The 20000-nt window shown below is 47.0% G+C and overlaps 1 protein-coding gene and 1 long non-coding RNA gene across 2 annotated transcripts in view; one reads left to right on the top strand and one right to left on the bottom strand.

Moving 5' to 3' along the window:
- The window catches only part of plcl5 (phospholipase C like 5), a 175042-nt gene that overhangs the window by 65653 nt on the left and 89389 nt on the right, over positions 1-20000 (bottom strand). The window contains exons 2-3 of the mRNA XM_063185185.1: positions 7153-7278; positions 4446-6809 (exon numbers count right to left, since the gene is read on the bottom strand). Of these exons, the coding sequence (XP_063041255.1) occupies positions 4446-6809; positions 7153-7278 (2490 nt within the window). The remainder of the gene's footprint in view (positions 1-4445; positions 6810-7152; positions 7279-20000) is intronic.
- LOC134461675 (uncharacterized) lies at positions 17614-19503 on the top strand. The gene is made up of 3 exons (XR_010037364.1): positions 17614-18258; positions 18767-18790; positions 19279-19503. It is a non-coding gene; the product is annotated as an uncharacterized LOC134461675 (long non-coding RNA).

The following is a 20000-nucleotide window of genomic DNA, read 5'->3' as shown; positions in this document are numbered from 1 at the left end:
AACACTGAGTTGATTTAATATCCTCTAGGGTGAATTCGCTAACTCAATACTCTCTAAGAGTGTTGAATTAACATTGCATTTACACAACAAAGATGTGCATTGCATTAACCCATTGATGCTGGATGTTGCGTTGCGCAACATTGGCCCTGGCGCCTGCATGACGCAACATTAAGGGACATGAGATTTGAGACAATTTTATTAAAAATCTTGGTATGTTAGAGCTGAATGAACACATTCTAATGCAAAATGAGGGTCTTAGCGCTTAAATGCAACTAATTGCATGTTTTTATGTGCTTCAGAGGCTAAGATATTTAGGTTTTTAAAGGCTGAGGGCAACTTTTCTTAAAAAGGGCTTAGGCATTCAGCAGCCTTTTTTGCAGGTGCTTTAGGCGTCAATGGGTTAACATCACCACAACAGTGGTTCATATGAGGGTTGCGTTGAATGCACACAGAATCCAGTATACAATCAATCGATAGCGACTTGAGATAGCAACACAATGATGGATAATGCCCTTTTGCACAATCTTTGGAATGACCTATGTACAATATGTCTCCTTTTGTGGGTGCAATGGAGCAGTCAGAATTGCCGTGTGACAAAGACCACCTTGCTTTAAAGGCCGCAACCACACATCCTATTCTCTTGCACTCGCTTACGTTGCATACCTCAACCTTGGCCTTTGATGTCAAAGAAACGCGTACGCCCGAACAAAGACAGAAACAAACACAACAGTCATACATAGCAGTGTGAGGATGACGAAGGCTAGAAGAAAACAGAAAGTAGAGTGATAAGGACAGGACAAAAAAAAGTCATTGTCTGTAATGGATATATCTAGGGAAAAAACTGTCTGTATGAACATCCTTTCAAACTGAAGCCTCAAAGGCATGGCTGTAACTACCATTGAGCACACAGAGGTCATGTCCTCTGTATTTTTTTCAGTAATGTAAAATGTATCTATGATGAAAATCAATGTATGATCAACAATGATAAATTCAGTCTGTATACGCCACCCCCATTTATCCTCAAGGCAGTGCAGTGACTAATGAAAACAAACTTAAGTGTTTGAAGCATTCTAAATGTACAGTATGCAGTACAGCACAAAGTATTTGACCTCAGTATTTGAAAATGTCTGGTTTACGGTCCTGCTCAAAGTCATGATTCATTTGTAAAAACTTGGCTCACTTTCACTTTTACCAGCCACAGGGCTTTGTCTGTGTGTTGATCTAGGACTATGTGCTGTGTGATTGCCTGCGGCACTTGGCACAAGCCCTGGCGTTGGTGAGGCCTTGACTTACTATTGTGAGCTTATTGAGAAGCTGCCTTCAGCCGTCTATAGTACCTGCCCGCTCCCCGTGCTCCACTGATCTTGGGTGATAAAATATGCCTGCGTATGCATGCAGACTCATTCATTCGTTCCAGGGGAATTCACGGATGGCTCAACTGCCCGCACAATAGTGATATAAGAATCGACATTGCATGCAGAAACAGTACAAGTTAGTATCTCCTAAAAGTAAAACAGTGCAAGTATCTCCTAAGAGGCAGCTTTCTCCTCTCACATAAAGATGGCTGAACAAGGTATAATACACATTGAAACAGTGCAACTACCGTAAGTAACAGAGTCATAATAGAGGTTCACTCAGATACTTAAAATCAAAAGCAAAGAACCATGTAGGGGGGTGACCCAGTATGCTCTCTCTGATTTCAGCCATGGGGATCAAAATGTTATTCCAACACCAGGTGGAAATCTATGGCCTCGGATGGGGACAATGGGGACGCTCAATTAGGGCTGGGCAATATGACGATATATATCGTTATCGTGATATAAACGTAAATATCATGACCTTTCTCCTATATCGTTTATATCGTGATAGTAATTTTATCAGTTGTATACAATTGAATATCATTTCATTACATTTCATGTTGTCACAATACACACTATAAGTTCATGTAACTGTAAAAATAACAATAAAAAGATCCATTTTAAAGAAAGGTTGTTTTGCGACATGAAAAAAATAAAGAGCAAATGAAGAGAATAACTGAAAACGTATGTAATTGTGCTATATCGTGATATACAGGTATATCGTTATCGTGATATAAAGTAATCCATATAGTGATATTGTTTTTTTTTTCCATATCGCCCAGCCCTACGCTCAATAGAAACACACAACACTGAACACTGAACACAGACCGTCTGATGATGAGTCATCCTCATTCTTCCACCAATCTGTGCCACAGGCTTCACATTGACACAGAAAAAAAAGGTCTGGACTTTGTTCGTGTTAACACAACCTCAGGCCTTCTCACCATGAAAGCCAACAGGGGTGGACACACGGGTCGGTTGTCCCGGGTCCAAAGTGACAGGGGGGCAAGAATTGGGTCCTCAGTACACTGCATGTTTTGGGTGAGGGGGGGTCTTCTCAAATGATTTTGTCCCAGGGCCCATCCAAGTCTGTCAGCGGCCCTGCTTCTCACCACTGCCAGTGTTTTTGTGGCTTGGTGGGGATGGGGGTGGATTTCTACAAGGCTCCAGACAAGTTTCTTATTTTCTCTTTGGAATCTGACCAGGCTTTGAAATGAAATGATATCTCCCTCCGTTCTCTTTCTACTCTGACCTCCTTCTGCTCTCTTCTGCTGTTTCTCTCACCTCCTCATCCTGCACGCCACTCTTCTGTCTTGTAGTCTTTGCATGTACACATACGTTTGCCACCACAAAAACAACACAGGACAAAAAAAAAACCTTTTTGCAAACATAACCATTTGCGCTTTTCTGACTCCAGACTGCAGACAACTTTACATACTGCAGACACATACGAACGCACACACGCACGTGCTCACGCACACATGCACGCACACATGCACGCACGCACGCACGCGCACACACACGCACACACACACACACACACACCAGAAGCTCTTTCAGATCCTTGCTAATTCCTAGCTTTTAACCCTTAATATTCCCCTTATTTTGCCTTTTTCATGGTCTGTGTGCAGTGCGCGTCAATCTCTCTCTCTCTCTCTGTGTTTATGCATGTTTTGTCCTTGTTTGAAGACATGGTGCTTCGCTTTTTCTGGTGTGTGTAAATAGTGTGGAGTAATTAGCGCTCTACTGGCCTGTGGACCAGCCTGTCCTGGAACACTGGATTAGCCAGCAGAGCAGAGCAGAGCAGAACAGAGCAGACAGTCAGTCACGCTCGCACCAACAACCTCTTTTGTATCTTGTTGCGTGCCAGTACTCCAAGGGCATAAACAAACCACTAATTGGTCCTCCTTGAAACAATGTGACCACTCACACTCTCCCCCCTCTCAACCTTCCTCTCTGTGTCTTCCTCGCTAGCCTACTTTTGTCTCTCTCTCCCTCGCTCACTCTCGCTCTCTTTACCTCCCTTTTCCCATCTCTGTGTCCCTCTGTCTCTCTCGCTAACCAAAATTCAAAAGTCTGTGTCTGTGACCATGCCCCAAACCAAAAAGATGCTTCTTGTCTTTTAAACAACGGCAGCTAGGAAAACAAAAAACATGTTTTGTACGAAAACAAAGTGAAAACATGGTTGGAACAAATCTGGAATGGAGACACAAAAGCCTCTACTGAAGTACTGAAGCCCTACAGCAAGGGGACAGAGGGAAACCTTACAAAGCCTCGGTATTAAGTTAGATATTACAGTTACTGCAAATGTGACATAGCAATATCTCTAACACAGGACACATATGGACCATAGGGCTTTGTCACAAGATACAGGAGGTGTAATGAAGTCTATTTTCCGTCTAAGCTCAATTTTGACAAAATATGTAGTTACTGCCATTTGCCTTTGTAGGGCAGCACACAGCCCTACTGCAAGGGGACAGAGGGGAACCGTACAAGTCCAGAGAGAAGCTGTGGGAGACGGAGACAGTGAGAGGAAAAGAGCCAAGTGCATCTTTGCAAACGATCCCCGCATGGATGTCAGCGAAATGCCCGAGCCCTCGAAAGTGCTAAAACGGTATAATACCTCCCTTCCTTCCGCATGCATTAATGGGATGTCTGAGCGGTGTAGCATTTAATATTTAAACAGGTGGCAGCAGGTACCCGTGGAGTGGATATCTTAACTCTGATCCACTGCCAAGATATACTCCGAGAGTAGCCCCTCTGATATAATTGCCATTTGGCAGGGCGCATTGAATTATGTAAACCTATGAGTAATGCGCTAAATTTAACAGGACGCCCACACAGTCGTGGCACGTCAGACGCGCCACTCTCGCTTCAGCCAGGCGAAAAAAGAAGAGGAAGAAAAAAAAAATGGGGGCAATATTGCGCATCCTGGTTGTTTAGCTAGTGACTCATCTGCCATAAGTGTCATCGCGGCTGTAAGCTTTAAGTGGACGGTCACAGAGTTCACGTTACATCACATCACAGCACGGCACAATAGCGAGACAAATGCATTGAGATTATGAGCATATGGCGGCTCTCACGTACCTGCACATTCTCTCGGAGGTCGGTGGCTTCCCTGAGTGGTTGTGTGGAGGCCCGGAAGAGCTCGTCCACCACCTTGATGCCCGTGGTTTTGGTGGAGGTGTACTCGCGCGCCTTGCGGCCCTTGCGTACCGACAGGCCCCTCTTGTGCGCCTTGCCCCCTCCGCGCCGGTTGGTGATGGCCACGTGCACAAACAGGGTGGTGTTGGGCAGGAATTCCCCCGTGAGTGACTGCAGGGGGACGTGGCGGTAGCCCGGCTGTAGGCATTCGAATGGGATGGTGTACTGACCGATGAACTCGTCTCCGATGTAATCATCGTCGAGCACCACGAAGCGGAGAGCAGCCAGCTCCGGCAGGTTGATCTGGAACTCAAAGCTCTCGTCGAAGATGGGATTGTCGCCGTTCTGCGAGACGGTCTTGGTGCGCTGCTCGGCACAGTCGGCCGGGATGCCGTGGATCTCCACGTAGATGTACGGCTCCACCACATCCCCCTTGGCAGCCGAGCCACGCGGCTTGGGCAGGTTCTGGCCGCTGATCACCTTGATGTGCAGGAGCTGCGCCGACACGCCGGGCAGGGAGTCCCGCGCGTTGGCGCTGAAGTACGACACCTCCTCCCGCATGATGGCGGGCCGCAGCACGTAGCCGCAGTTGCCGTTCTGCCGGAACCAGCCGAGATTGAGGTCCATCATCAGGCCCGGCGTCTGGTAGTTCATGGCCACGATCTGGCAGCCGCACTTCCAGAAGTCCTGCGGGTTCATGTTGCTGGCATCGATGCGCATCGGCGTGGGGTAGATCCGCGACAGGAAGCGCTTGTTGTAGCCCACAAAGTCCTCTGGGAACTCATTGGCGAAGCGGTTGGCGTCCACCTCGTTGAACGAGCACATCTCCCAGTGCCTCTGCTCCCTCTTGGAGGTCTCAAAGTCCCTGAACTGCACTGACTTACAAAGCGAGACAAGGTCCGAGAGCTCCCTGCACAGACGCAGGCGCTTGCACCCGATCCCATTGAAACTGTCCTTTTCCTCAGCACCCACTAACCTCCTCGACATGTCTAATCCCTCCTCCTCGTCCGTTACCTCCCCCTCTGAGTCAGGGTAGTTGGGAGGAAGACGTTTGCCCTTGAGAAGGATTTTTCCCTTCAGCCTCTCGGGGGAAGGGAGGTAATGCTCCTCCGGGCTCGGCGGATCCGTGAAGAGCTTGTCGCCCAGGATCTTCTTCATGTGCTGAGCCATGACCCTCTGCTGAGGCACGCAGCAGTGGACGACCAAGCACAGGATCAACGGGTACTCTGAGCTCTCGAAGGCGTACTGGTTGATGACGTCCAGCACCTTGCCGAAGGCGAGCTGGGAGGCCACGGAGCTGCCCACGTACACCACGGGCTCGCAGTCCGGCCCGTCCCACACCACCACCTCCAGGCTGCGGCAGCCCATGCGCAAGGCCCGTACGTAGCTAGAGATGTCCGAGGAGCCCCAGAAGTGATCCTCCAGAAGCGAGGCGTTGTGCGAGGAGTTGATGTAGTAGTGCGACAGCGGCTGAGACATGTCTTGGCACACGTGCTTGTGCTGCGGGTCGAATATGTGGCACTCGGGCGACAGCAGGTAGTGGTTGAAGCCGTCGATGGACAGGCAGCCCCGCTCCCGGCCCTCGGTCGACGGCTCGAAGCGCTGCACGATGTGCTGGCACATCTCCTCGGTCACGCCTTCCATGCCTTGCTCCACCTCCACGAACAGCATCAGGTCCTTGCTGTCCAGGTACTCCTTGTTGCTGGAGAACTGCATCATGAGGAAGAAGACCTCAGGCCGGGTGCAGAGCTCGCAGTAGGCCTCCAAGAACGTGTCGGCGTTGATGTCCTCGCCGTACTCGTCTTTCGCCTTCTGCAGCTCCTTGATCTTCAGCTCGATCCTCGACTCCTTCATGCCGGGGTTCAGGCCCTTGATGATCTGCGTGGCCCTCAGCAGGTCGACGTGGCCCTGCTTCTCGGCGTCAGCCAGCTCGAACACGGACCCGATCCACGACGTGCGCAGGCTCGGCTCTCCGGGCTCGGCCGCGTCCACCGCGTGCCTGCCGTAGGACACCAGGTAGCGCAAGCCCATCACCCAGGTGTTGACGACGTCCGGCGTGCTCGCCACCAGGTCCAGCGACTCGTAGTTCTCGCCGTAGATGATGGAGAAGGCGCACTCGTCGGGGAACTGGTCCGACAGGCCGTTGCTGCGCAGCACGGGGGTCTTCTTGCCCAGACGCACCTCCTTGATGCTCTTGATCTCCAGCTTGGCCTTCTCCGAGTCCTTCTTGGAGGGCTCCCAGCGCAGCCAGCACATGTCGGGGTCCAGCACGAAGTAGCGGTTGTACATGCGGGAGTTGGAGCGCACCTGGAACAATGGCACAATTTGCCAACGAAATTAACTATATTGAATAGTAAAGTGGTTTTCAAAAAACCAGGTGAAAAAACATCTGAGCCTATCATATATAAACTAGGTTAGTGCAGAGGTAGAGATGTTTGTCACAAGGTTTTAAACCATTATTATAATAATTTATGTTTATATTAAATGTTTTTTCTTTCTTTTTTTCTTTCTTTCTTTTCAATGTATAGTGCTTAAATGAATGTACAGATTTGTGTAGAACTTTTAACTGTGTGTGATGTTATTGTTGGACCCAGCTAATGGGGATCCTAATAAACTAAACTAAACTAAACTAAATTAAGCTAAACTAAACCTTCTTCATCTCGCAGCCCTCCGTCATGAAGGCCATGCAGGCCGCCGTGCTGTTCATCTTGCGGTCGCTCGGCATCGAGCTGAAGGACACCGTCTTCTTGCGCGACTGCCTCTGCTTGGAGCCATCCTGAGGAGGAGAATAAGAAGAAGAGGAAGAAGAGACGTGTTACTTAAGGGCTTAGCCAGCCAATTTGCTCAGATCGTACAGTACAGCAAATGTGAAATGATTTCAGAGCGTTTTTTTTTGTGGCACATTCCAGAAAGTCCATAGGATTCTATATGTAAGTGATTGATTGGATTCCATAAATTTCCCCTGATTTTTCCTGCCATTTGAAATGATAATTTTCAGACCTTACTATTAAATAACAAAGACATAAACTATGAACAGACAAAATGGGTCTGGAGTGGAAAGCGTAATTTCATTTGCAAGTTCATTTCCGAAGTGTCATGTCAAGGTAATGTAAAGTAAAATGTCAAGGTTGCAATCTGCCAACTCTATGTGTATTTTAATGTTTACTCATGAACATGTACCAAGTAGTAGAGCATCCCAATTTTAACCTGAAACCCTTGTATGTGTAAATTCTTAATATATATTGTACTACTAATTAAATGAATTCAAGATTCCCCAATATTACAGATACAGTATAGGCCAAAAAAGATAACAGTAATCATGTCCACTCCCATCCCCAGGCTAATCACGGTCATGACTTTACAGCTCAGACAAATTGTAATATTATAGTCGCCGTCTGCTTCCTTTTAAAGGCCAATGAAGTGGTGAAATGACAATGGACCAAATGGCAGAACAGACACGACATAAAGAGAGAGAGTGAGAGAGAGAGAGAGAGAGAGAGAGAGAGAGAGAGAGAGAGAGAGAGAGAGAGAGATAAAGAGAGGGGGAGCAGGAAGGAGGGAGAGAGAGAATGAGAGAGAAGAGAAGAGTAGAGAACAGAACAGAATTAATATGCAGATTTTTTTTGCCCTAGACAGCATGTGGCACATCCAGACTCCAGCCAGCCATTTAAAGATGCCAAACACGATTATTATGTGTAATTTGAAGAAAATGAGAGGACTTGCGGCCACCTGCTGTTGTTTACCGTGCTTGTCCAACACTATGTATGCAGCCTCATTATGGGTCAGCTACAAAAAAGAAACATTGCGCAAACTCCAAGTGGCATATAATGACTGTCTGAGGATATTGCTGAAAAAGCCTAGGAGTTGAAGTGCTAGTAAATTATTTTGTGACACAGGACTTTGTACTTTACCTGGTCTCTTGAGGAACCTAATGTTTTAGTTCATGTGTCGTCTGGATAAGTCTAAAAACTGTATTACAATGATTCTCACAAGCTCCAGATGAAGCTCTATCCGATATCAATCATATATGTGGAAGCATTGGTATGGCTGCCTTTTAAGACTGTCATGACAGATATGTTTGTATATGCTTAGGCATTATTGCTTGTTGTTTTTTTCTCTTTCTCTCTTCCTTTTCTTTTCCTGCCTATTTTATATGTTATTCTTTTTTTATCTATACTATGATTAGAGATGCACCGGATCCTGATTTTTAGGATCCTGCCGGATACCGGATCCACTGCTTAAGAGCCTGCCGGATCCAGAACCGGATAACGGATCCTACAAAAGGGTTGAAACATATAGTCTACTCGCACACGTGGGCCCTTTTTATTACGTTGGCTCAAACTATTTTTTAGACTCATTGGCTTATTGCCACTGCCTGCAACGGCCGCTTCCAAAGGGCTTTCACTCCATGCAGTGATTGGGGTTCTGAAAGACTGACTGAAAAGCCTAGGCTAGAGATGCACCAGACCCTGATTTTTAGGTAACATGGCGGATACCGGATCCACTGCTTAAGATCCTGCCAGACCCAGATCCTGTGAAAAAGCCTATTATCCTGCCGGATCCGGAACCAGAACCGGATCCGGTGCATCTCTAACTATGATGTGTGTCTGCCTATTGGGCCTAGAGCCTGTAATAAAGTTCATATATATACTAAGGCGTCCCATTGAGACGGGGAGAGAGAGGCCATCTCTTAAAGGGACACTGTGTGAGATTTTTAGTTGTTTATTTCCAGAATTCATGCTGCCCATTCACTAACGTTACCTTTTTCATGAATACTTACCACCAGCATCAAATTCTAAGTATTCATTATGACTGGAAAAATTGCACTTTTCATACATGAAAAGGGGGATCATCTCCATGGTCCGCCATTTTGAATTTCCAAAAATAGCCAATTTTAGCTGCAAAAATGACTGTACTGGGACCATACTAGAAAATATTTGTTTAATACTTAGTAAACTTTCATGTAAATATCAAATTTGGCAATAGGCAGCCCAATTTCAATAAGCAGCATAGTTGCAGTACCTTTTTTGACCATTTCCTGCACAGTGTCCCTTTAATAGTGCTCAGAGAGAGCAAATAAATAGCTGCTCCTGCTGCCACAGGAGTGGTGGGCAGATTGGTGTTGGTCGTTCTGCATAACAAACGCCACTCTGACAATCCATATCTGACTGACCCACTTTTCAAAGCTCAGACCACCCGTCGACGCCAGCCTACACAAGGCTGTGAAGTCACACATACACAGTGGTATAGAGTAGTCTACTTTTTTGTGGTGGGTATACTGTATTTTGAGCATTTCTTGAAGTGGGTATACTGTTTATATTTGTGCTATTCTAAATAATGGATCGATCAATTTTAAGTGGATTAGTGGATTCATTTGGAAGTGGGTATACTCCGTATACCTGCGTTCTACGTAGACTAGACCCCTGCATTCCCAGCCACTTGTAGAGTAGAGTAACTTTATTAATCCCCAGGGGGTAATTCAGGTATCCAGTAGCTTACATAAATACACAAATAAACGAATGCCCACATGGACATTTCAAGACACAAATAACACAGGAAGTCAGGGAGGGGAAAATAAAAATAAAAATAGTAAAGATAAAGAATATGAAAATGTAATATGTAAAAAAAATTTTAAAAATGTAAAAAGGTAATTGTGCAAAAAGACATTCTGTGAGTTGGGATAGACCATGTGCAGAAAACATACTCTGTCAGTTAAGGTAGACAGTCTTAACATGACCAGTGTTGACAGATACATCTATGATATAGTATAGTATGTAGAAGTAGGCATTGTACAGAGTATGATAGGGGTGAAAATGTCTCACAATGTCACAGTTAAGTACAGGTAAGTGTATAGACAACCACACGCCCACGGTAGCACCCCACATACAGCGCTCGCCCTGACTTCCACTTGGCACTGACATGTTGTGTTGGGAGTATCATACTGTACACACATACAGGCGAAGACACGCGCGCACACACACACCCACGCGCACACACACACCCACACCCACGCGCACACACACACACACACACACACACACACACACACACACACACACACACACACACACACACACACACACACACACACACACACACACACACACACACACACACACACACGTCACAGGGAAGACAAAGACTAAAATACATACACACAGGGCCACTGACAGCTTTTGCTGGGCCCAGGACAAAGTCATTTGAAAGGTCCCCCGATCCAATACATACAATGTAATGAGGACCCAATTTTGGGCCCCCTATGGCCCTGGGCACAACTGACCCCTTCGTCCCTCCCTGTCGACTTCCCTGTACACACATACAGCCTAAGACGTGCGCATCCACACACACACCCACGCACGCACGCACACACACACACACACACGCACACTAGTCACAGGGAAGACAAAGACTAAAATACAGTACAGTGCTGTGCGAGAGGAGAAAATCATGCCCTACTTTGACACCACTGCTGATGGGCAAAGACAAGCGGCAGGCTATAATAAAATATATATAACCTGACAGATGATGCCAGACATCGATAAGGAACATTATTTAATCAGAGCTCCACTGCCAGAGGGCCATGCAGCGGCTTGTGGACTTGCAGAGGACACACACTCTGTGTGTGTGTGTGTGTGTGTGTGTGTGTGTGTGTGTGTGTGTGTGTGTGTGTGTGTGTGTGTGTGTGTGTGTGTGTGTGTGTGTGTGTGTGTTGTGCGTGCATGTGTGCATGTCTGCTTGTGTGTGTGTGTCTGTATGTATGCCTGTGTGTGTGTGTGTGTGTGTGTGTGTGTGTGTGTGTGTGTGTGTGTGTGTGTGTGTGTGTGTGTGTGTTGTGTGTGCGAGTGTGTGTGTGTGTGTGTATGTGGGGGGGGCGTGCCTCTTGTGTCTGTATATGCCTGTGTGTATGTGTGTGTGTGTGTGTGTGTGTGTGTGTGTGTGTGTGTGTGTGTGTGTGTGTGTGTGTGTGTGTGTGTGTGTGTGTGTGTGTGTTGTGTGTGCATGTGTGCAAGTCTGCTTGTCTGTGTGTGTGTGTGGGGGGGGGGTGCCTGTGTGTCTGTATGTATGCCTGTGTGTGTGTGTGTGTGTGTGTGTGTGTGTGTGTGTGTGTGTGTGTGTGTGTGTGTGTGTGTGTGTGTGTGTGTGTGTGTGTGTGTGTGTGTGTGTGTGCGTGTGTGTGTGTGTGTGCCCATGTGCGTGTTGCTTATGGTGCTGCTTTCTTTCTCTGGCTTTAGTCTGCCTGTCACTTTCCAGAGAAGGTGACTTTCGTAAGGCTGTTGTTTACGAGGACACCAAAAAGTGATGATGAATCCACATGATGGTGATTAATTCTGTCTGCAATTTACAAAATAAAAAAACACTGACCTGCCGTACCTGTGTGGAAAGGGCAACACACACACACACACACACACACACACACACACACACACACACACACACACACACACACACACACACACACACACACACACACACACACACACACACACAAACACACACACACAATACAGACGCATTATCAAATGAAAATCTCCTGCATTCCTCTAACGTAAAAAAAAAAATCTAATCATATTCTGCAGACAGGGTAACACTTGACCGGAGTAATTATCATCAAGGGAAACAATCAGGGTGACGGCAGTGGGTCTCACCTCTCATTTCCGACAGCCGATGTCAATTGTACACCATGAATGCATAGTCTTCCTACTCCGTACCTCCTCTCTCTCTCTCTCTCTCTCTCTCTCTCTCTCTCTCTCTCTCTCTCTCTCTGTCTCTCTGTCTCCCTCGCTCTCTCTCTCACAAACACACACAGACATACACACACACACACACACACACACACACACAGACACACACACACACACACACACACACACACACACACACACACACACACACACACACACACACACACACCACAAATGTCAGCTATTCCTTCGCAAATTCCTTCTCATAGTATTTTCCCCCCTGAGGTTTTTATTGATAGTCGATTGCTGGAGTGCACTGCGGGCATGACGGGAATACAGTCGAGGAGGCGCCATTATATGGGATGCCACACGAATGATGAGGAGGAGGAGGAGGAGGAGGAGAGGAGGAGGAGGAGGAGGAGGAAGAGGGAAAGGAGGAGGTGAGGTGGAGGAGGAGAACGAGGAGGAGGTGGAGGATGTGGAGGAGGAGGAGGAGGAGAGGTGGAGGAGGAGGAGGAGGAGGAAGAGGGAATGGAGGAGGTGAGGTGGAGGAGGAGAACGAGGAGGAGGTGGAGGATGTGGAGGGTGTGGATGAAGAGGGAAAGGAGAAAATTGAAGAGGAAAGGTGTAGGAGAAGAAGGAAAGGGGGGAGAGAGAAAAGGAGGAGGATATGGAGGAGGAGTGAAGAGATTTCCTTTGCACTCCCTTCAGTCTCAATATCCAATTATGCCACTGTAAATTCTTCATCAGTGTTTGTGTTTTCCCAGCTGCTGACAGTTTGAAAAGGCACCGGTATTTTTCAGACTAATTACTTGTATTCCTTTGCTCTTCGTCAGTTTGGCACCTGTCAAAAAACACCTGCTGAATGCGTACGCACTATATCAAAAACGACATCAGCTCCTGGTGTTGGATTAAAGAGGCCCAAGGCTGACCATCGTAATTGACACACTATTTTAATTTTATTTTTCATGACTGCGATTTGCGTACGATTGCACCAGCTGCAGCCAAAAACGCCAACGACCATCCAGCCAATCACAGATAACTGCCGCTACTGTAACTTGTTCATTAACCCATTTAAGCCTCACCAATGTAAATACACCAGCGGCGATCTGAGCGAGGCGAGCGACGGAAGTAATTGACTTTGTATTGAGTCGCGAGACAAAAGCGATTCTGGAGACTGAGCGATTTGCGAGATGAGCGCGACAGTTTGAAGTTGAAATCTTTTCAACTTTCTATGACGCGGTTCAGCGACAAGCCGTGACAGCCAATGACTGTATAGAGGTCAGTGACCACAGCCAATGGGAATGCTTGAATGCTTTGCCTTCTGCCTGTACGGACATACTTTAGTCTCCTCAATCGCTCGTATCGCTTGCTGCTGCACTCTGTCGCTTGAATCGCATCGCGCCTGGTCTATTCGCGCAGTTAGGCACCTGTCAAAAAACACCTGCTGAATGCCTACGCCCTTTTGCGGAAAAGGTGCCCTCAGCCTATAAAAATCGAAAATATCTCAGCTTCCGAAACACATAAAAACACGAGTAACATGAGTAACAGGAATAAGTTGCATTCAAAAGCCAGGACCCTCATCATGCATTCGGATGTGTTCATTCAGTTCTAACATATCCACATTTTTAATTTAAAAAAACAAACAAACTCAAATCTCAAAAGCCTGAATGCAGCGTCTCTATCGCTCCAGGCACCTATAGGTCAATGCAGTGTACATGCAGCATCAGGGTAAAATGAGTTAAATTAATTAAATCATAAATGGGAGCTTGCGTAAATTCTACCAGGGAGACTCGAATTTCTCGGCTGTCAAACTTAGCCTACTAGGCCAACCAACAAATCTTCCTTTTGACAGATCATACATGCGTCATCATTGCCCAGGATCGCCAACCAATCACAACGCGAGATTGGGGGTTCCCCCGTTACGCGTCACTCATGCATCGTTACCTCTCAGCCAATGGATCACATTCACGGTTGTTTAAATAGCTGTCACTCTTTCTGTTCTCTGCTTTTCAGTTAAGCCGATTTTGAAGTGGCTGTCCGGCGTTTTCGTTATCAAACATTCTGTTTATTTTCTACCTGGTTACTTGATAACTCCTCACCTTGCCGTTGCTGGGATGGGATTTCCAACCGCTCAAACGCGTGGCACGCAATCGGTGCTTTTTAACAGCCTAATCATTTTCTCGCAAGGCTTCAATCAATTTGTTTGGCACGCCGCTCCCTGATTTCTGTGGATTTGCTTTTGAACTAGCCTGCCTGTGGATGGATTTCCCCGAACTGGTGTATTTCGTGAGTAACCTGGCGGCTTTCCCTTCACTTGCCCTGCGGACCCAGGGAACGTTTATCTCAGCGAATGACTATTTTTGCGGGGGAATTGTTGTCCAGGCAAGTCGCCTCTTATGCCTCATACTCGGCTTGTTGCACTGTCTCGGATATCAGTATCGTCTGCCGCTGGTTGACTGATGGCCTACGTTTCGTTTGCGGTCATTTGGGAGAATTCCGTGAACTGGTTGGAGTGACTTTTGGAACATTTGCTGGGGAAGGGCGGACTCGAAGTAACTGGGCCCGCGGTGCTCTCTCGTTGCGCCTCGCGCACTTAGCCAGCTTATCTGCTCAGCACATTTGTTTTTTCGGAGGCGTGATGGGTAGGCCTACTGCGAGTCACAATTTACTTGGTCCTCGTCGGCCTCATCTGCTGCGGATGGACTGGTGATTCGCTTGCCAATATTATAGAGCATTTATGAACCGGTCGGTGTGGCTTTTTTTGGAACGTTTGCTGGGGATACAGATCTAAATGGGCTACTTGTATATCGAAGCGCCTCGCCCGCATGCATAACCCACATTACCTTCTGTGTTGTTTCGTGCTACTGCCTGTCACGACACCGGACGGAGGACATTGCAGAGCCTTGCACTCGTTCTTAATTGTCCTGATTACAAACGTACTTCCTATGTTCCGGAGCGATGTTGCAAGGACCTCAGCCTACGGGCCGTAGCACCGCCTTCAGTTTTTCATTCACGTGGATTCCGGTCGTGCGTTCATCAGTTTGCACCTGCCTATTTTCAATGTTCCGTAGCCTATGCCCACAACACGAGCCTATTTTACGTTTTCGTTTGCATGGACTGGCCCATGTGGCTGTCTCGTTGACTTGTAAGAGTTATGACTTCGGTTCGTAGGCCTAGACTTCTGGATCGCACATTAAGCATATGCGCGCGTGCCAATCATCACCTCATGTCATCGCACTGCCTGCAGTTTGTATTGATAAGTGTACCTTGCTTCCTCACTCCCGCTTCAAGTCATTCAGGGCTGGATTAAGTTAAAGGGACACTGTGTGAGATTTTTAGTTGTTTATTTCCAGACTTCATGCTGCCAGTTCACTAATTACCTTTTTTCATGAATACTTACCCCACCATCAAATTCCAAGTATTCCTTATGACTGAAAAATTGCACTTTTCTTACATGTAAGGGGGGATCTTCTCCATGGTCCACCATTTTGAATTTACCAAATAGCAATTTTTAGCACCAAACAATAACTTTACTTGGACCATACTAGAAAATATTGTTTATTACATGGTAAATGTTCATGTAAAGACCAAATTTGGCAATAGGCAGCTCAGTTTCAACGAGCAGCATAGGCATTTCTTTTTTTGACCATTTCCTGCACAGTGTACCTTTAAAGATCACGCGGGGCTTTCGGCCTGCGCCCGGTCGCATCGAGGGACATTGTAGCCGGTTGCAATGCCTTGTCTATTTCGAGTTATTCTGATCACAATGGGCTACATATACACCGTCCAAATTTAAGTAAATAAATGAGTGATATCCGTGGGAAGTACATCGATGATGACAGTTAATAATCATACTTAAATTATACATGAAACTTTGCCCATGGAGTCCTGTCAGGGTTCTGATCCCATTGGTAGCCATCTATGGGCTAACCCTCTCACTCTGTACACCACTCGTGCCCTTAGGCTTCATTGGAATCGTCAGGGCGCTCGGACTGTGATGTGTCGTATTGTGTTTGTTTTCTCATATCTGGTGATGGTGGTCTCTGCTGCTTTCCCGTACACTTTCACATACACGTGCGCCTGCCGCTCCACGTAGGGCACACGCTACGTCATGCACTGGGCATCGGCCCCAACGTCGGACTGGGCATCGGCCCCAACGTCGGACTGGGCTCTGGCCCCAACGATGGACTGGGCTCTGGCCCCAACGATGGACTGGGCTCTGGCCCCTAAGATGGACTGGGCTCTGGCCCCAACGATGGACTGGGCTCTGGCCCCAACGATGGACTGGGCTCTGGCCCCGACGACGGACTGGGCTCTGGCCCCGACGACGGACTGGGCATCGGCCCCGACACTGGACTGGGCATCGGCCCCAACGTCATCCTGGGCCGGCGACTCTACATCATCCTGGGCCGGCGACTCTACATCATCCTGGGCCGGCGACTCTACATCATCCTGGGCCGGCGACTCTACATCACCCTGGGCCGGCGACTCTACATCACCCTGGGCCGGCGACTCAACATCACCCTGGGCCGGCGACTCAACATCACCCTGGGCCGGCGCCTCAGGGCTCGTGCATCAACGGCTCACCTCAGCATTGCCCTGGGCTGTCGCACCTCAACACCATGGCTCAACATCACAACTCGGCATCACAATGGGCCATCGCCTCAGCATCGCACTGGGCTGTCGCCCCAACTTTAACGCCAGTCACCTGGTTGTATCGGTATCCTCATCCATCCTGCATGACAAACTTATCGCAGCTACCCACTGGTAGCGAGTAGGAGTTTATGTCTATTTTGATATGCCGTTTTTGTTCTGGTGCCGTTATTCAGTGATGTTTCAGCTTTCTGCTCTGTCCCTCTCAGGTCTCGATAACCGGCTCTCCAACTCTCCTCTGTCGTAAGCTCGCACTTTCTGCATTCTCCTGACTAAGGTGCCACCCTTTTTTATTGCTAGTCTAATCATGCAGTTACCGCAAGTTGTTTCTCTCAACCAACCAGGGCATCCGCCCCACTGCCTGTGTCCATGCCTGCTTTGCACAAGCATTCACCGCGCCACACCGCGTAGGTGTTTATCATAACTGACATGGTGTTATTATTCTTGGTCGAGATGTTTTCTTGGTGTTTCATTCATTGTTCGTTTCAGCTACAAGCTCTGCTCTCTCCCTCTCTTAGGTCATGATTACCAGTTGTCTGCCGATTCTCCTCTGTTTTAACCTGACCTTTCTGCTATCCTGGCCGAGGTGCTCGTCTTTTAATGTTAGCCACTCATGCTTTGTCTAAAGCTGTCTCTCTCACCACTCTGGGCAGACGCCCGCATAGTGCAGGCTTTCAGCCGCTGGTCCGACGCAGTGCATCTTGCATTCGGCTCATTCCTCGCTTTGTCATCTGGCTCAGTGTACTGTTTCTGTTCTGATAACTCTGTTTCGTTCTTCTCGTTCCTCGCCCAAGAGGTATACAGCACGCTCGTTCAGAATCGGCGTGGCCACCACGGCCGCTAAGCGGGGTCTGTCCCCTACTGCGATCAAGGCGCTGGGCCGTTGGTCGTGTGGCGCATACGCTTCCTGCATTTGCCTCACTCCTCATCACGTCGTTGAAGCATGCTATATCTGGTCTGTAACTTTATGTTTTCTATTCTCATTTCTGGTGACGGTGGTATTTTGCTGCACCGGCGGCATTCACTCCATCTCTTGGGGGGCTATCGCTCCGGTCACCCGGTCATGTCTGTATTCTATCCTTCTCTCATCTATCAGATCGATTTTATAGTGGTCCGTAAGCCTGTTATCTCTATATTTTGTAACATTGAACCAGCCTAGTTGCCATGGTTGTTTATCTATGATGTCAACTATCATACCACATATTATAGCCTACATTCATTCATCCATCCATTCATTTACTCATTCATCACCATGTTCTACTCTCTCTCCTAGGTCACGATTCCGGCTCTCTACCTACTGTCATAATCTAAGTTTTCAGCGCTCTCCTGACCAAGGTGCATCTATCAATCAAATCATAACGCTCTGCTGTGTCTCTGCTCTCAGCGCATCCGCGCCATGTCTTCTCGCATAGCCTAAGGTACCGACATTATCATCACCATCATCATCACAGGCTTCATGCCTCCGCTAGACCACCGCCCATAAGCTTAAGCCTTAGAACATCCCTATCATTTATAATCTCATTTAATCTATCATCATTTGTCTTCCAACACCTATCACTTATCACTCATCATCATCATTATTATTATTATCATTGTAATCATTGTCGTCATCGTTATCATTATCATCTTTATCATCATCATCATTGTCATCATCGTCATCATTATCATCATTGTCATCATTATCGTCATTGTCATCATTATCATTATCATCTTCATCATTGTCATCATTATCATCATTATCGTCATTATCGTCATCATCGTCATCATTGCCATTGTCATCATTGCCATTGTAATCATTGTCATTGTCATCATTATCATCATTATCATTATCATCATTATCATCATCATCTCATCATCATCACCTATCATCCTTCATCTTCCGTCTATCATCAATCAATCATCTAACTAACTTTTCATGTCTTTCAGATGGTGTCTCCTTGTAAGCGGTAGGTGAGTTCACTTCTAATCTCTATTTTGGGGCAGGCTACGCCCGCCTCCATCTCCGCTGGAGGATATGCTGTCCTATCCCGGAGTTCAACGCGAAGACGGGAACCTTCGCCAAACTGATTCATGCATTTTATCAAGTGTTATTGTTCGCCAAACTTTTATGCATTCCTGTATCATGTCTAATGTTCAATAAATGTTAATAATGTTCGTTTGCCTCTCGAGTCTTCATGGTAGAAATGGGAGCTTGCGTAAATTCTACCAGGGAGACTCGAATTTCTCGGCTGTCAAACTTAGCCTACTAGGCCAACCAACAAATCTTCCTTTTGACAGATCATACATGCGTCATCATTGCCCAGGATCGCCAACCAATCACAACGCGAGATTGGGGGTTCCCCCGTTACGCGTCACTCATGCATCGTTACCTCTCAGCCAATGGATCACATTCACGGTTGTTTAAATAGCTGTCACTCTTTCTGTTCTCTGCTTTTCAGTTAAGCCGATTTTGAAGCCACCACCACCCCTCCGTCCACCGTCACCAGAGGTTCCCGTCTGTTAGGGGGCAGGCTACGCCCGCCTCCATCTCCGCTGGAGGATATGCTGTCCTATCCCGGAGTTCAACGCGAAGACGGGAACCTTCGCCAAACTGATTCATGCATTTTATCAAGTGTTATTGTTCGCCAAACTTTTATGCATTCCTGTATCATGTCTAATGTTCAATAAATGTTAATAATGTTCGTTTGCCTCTCGAGTCTTCATGGTAGAATTGGTAATTACAGTACGAAGAATAGATATGCTTTACAGATAATCCAGTAAAAAAAAAATGTAAAAGAAAGAGAAACGTAATTGTAAATGTAAATTATGTCACTCATGTAATTAAGAAAAATGTGGCAATAGCTGTGGTTGCACCACCCTGAAGTCTGCTGCATAAAAATGTCAATAACTCTCAAGAATTCAATAAGAAGGGGATTGTGGTTCTTAGCCCTCTCTTGAGACTGGACATGCAGCGGTTGATAGCCTGTAGTGTCTGACTGTCAACACGTCATTACATTACAGCACGGTACATGTAATGAGGTCTCACATGGCATGGACAAGAGGGAAGAGAAGGATGAGGAAGATGTACACATAAACCTGCACACTGTGATCGTGTGTGTGTGTGTGTGTGTGTGTGTGTGTGTGTGTGTGTGTGTGTGTGTGTGTGTGTGTGTGTGTGTGT

This window comes from Engraulis encrasicolus, chromosome 2 (genome assembly GCF_034702125.1).
Source record: "Engraulis encrasicolus isolate BLACKSEA-1 chromosome 2, IST_EnEncr_1.0, whole genome shotgun sequence".
Lineage (NCBI taxonomy): Eukaryota > Metazoa > Chordata > Actinopteri > Clupeiformes > Engraulidae > Engraulis > Engraulis encrasicolus.
This window is presented reverse-complemented; position numbering and strand designations above follow the sequence as displayed.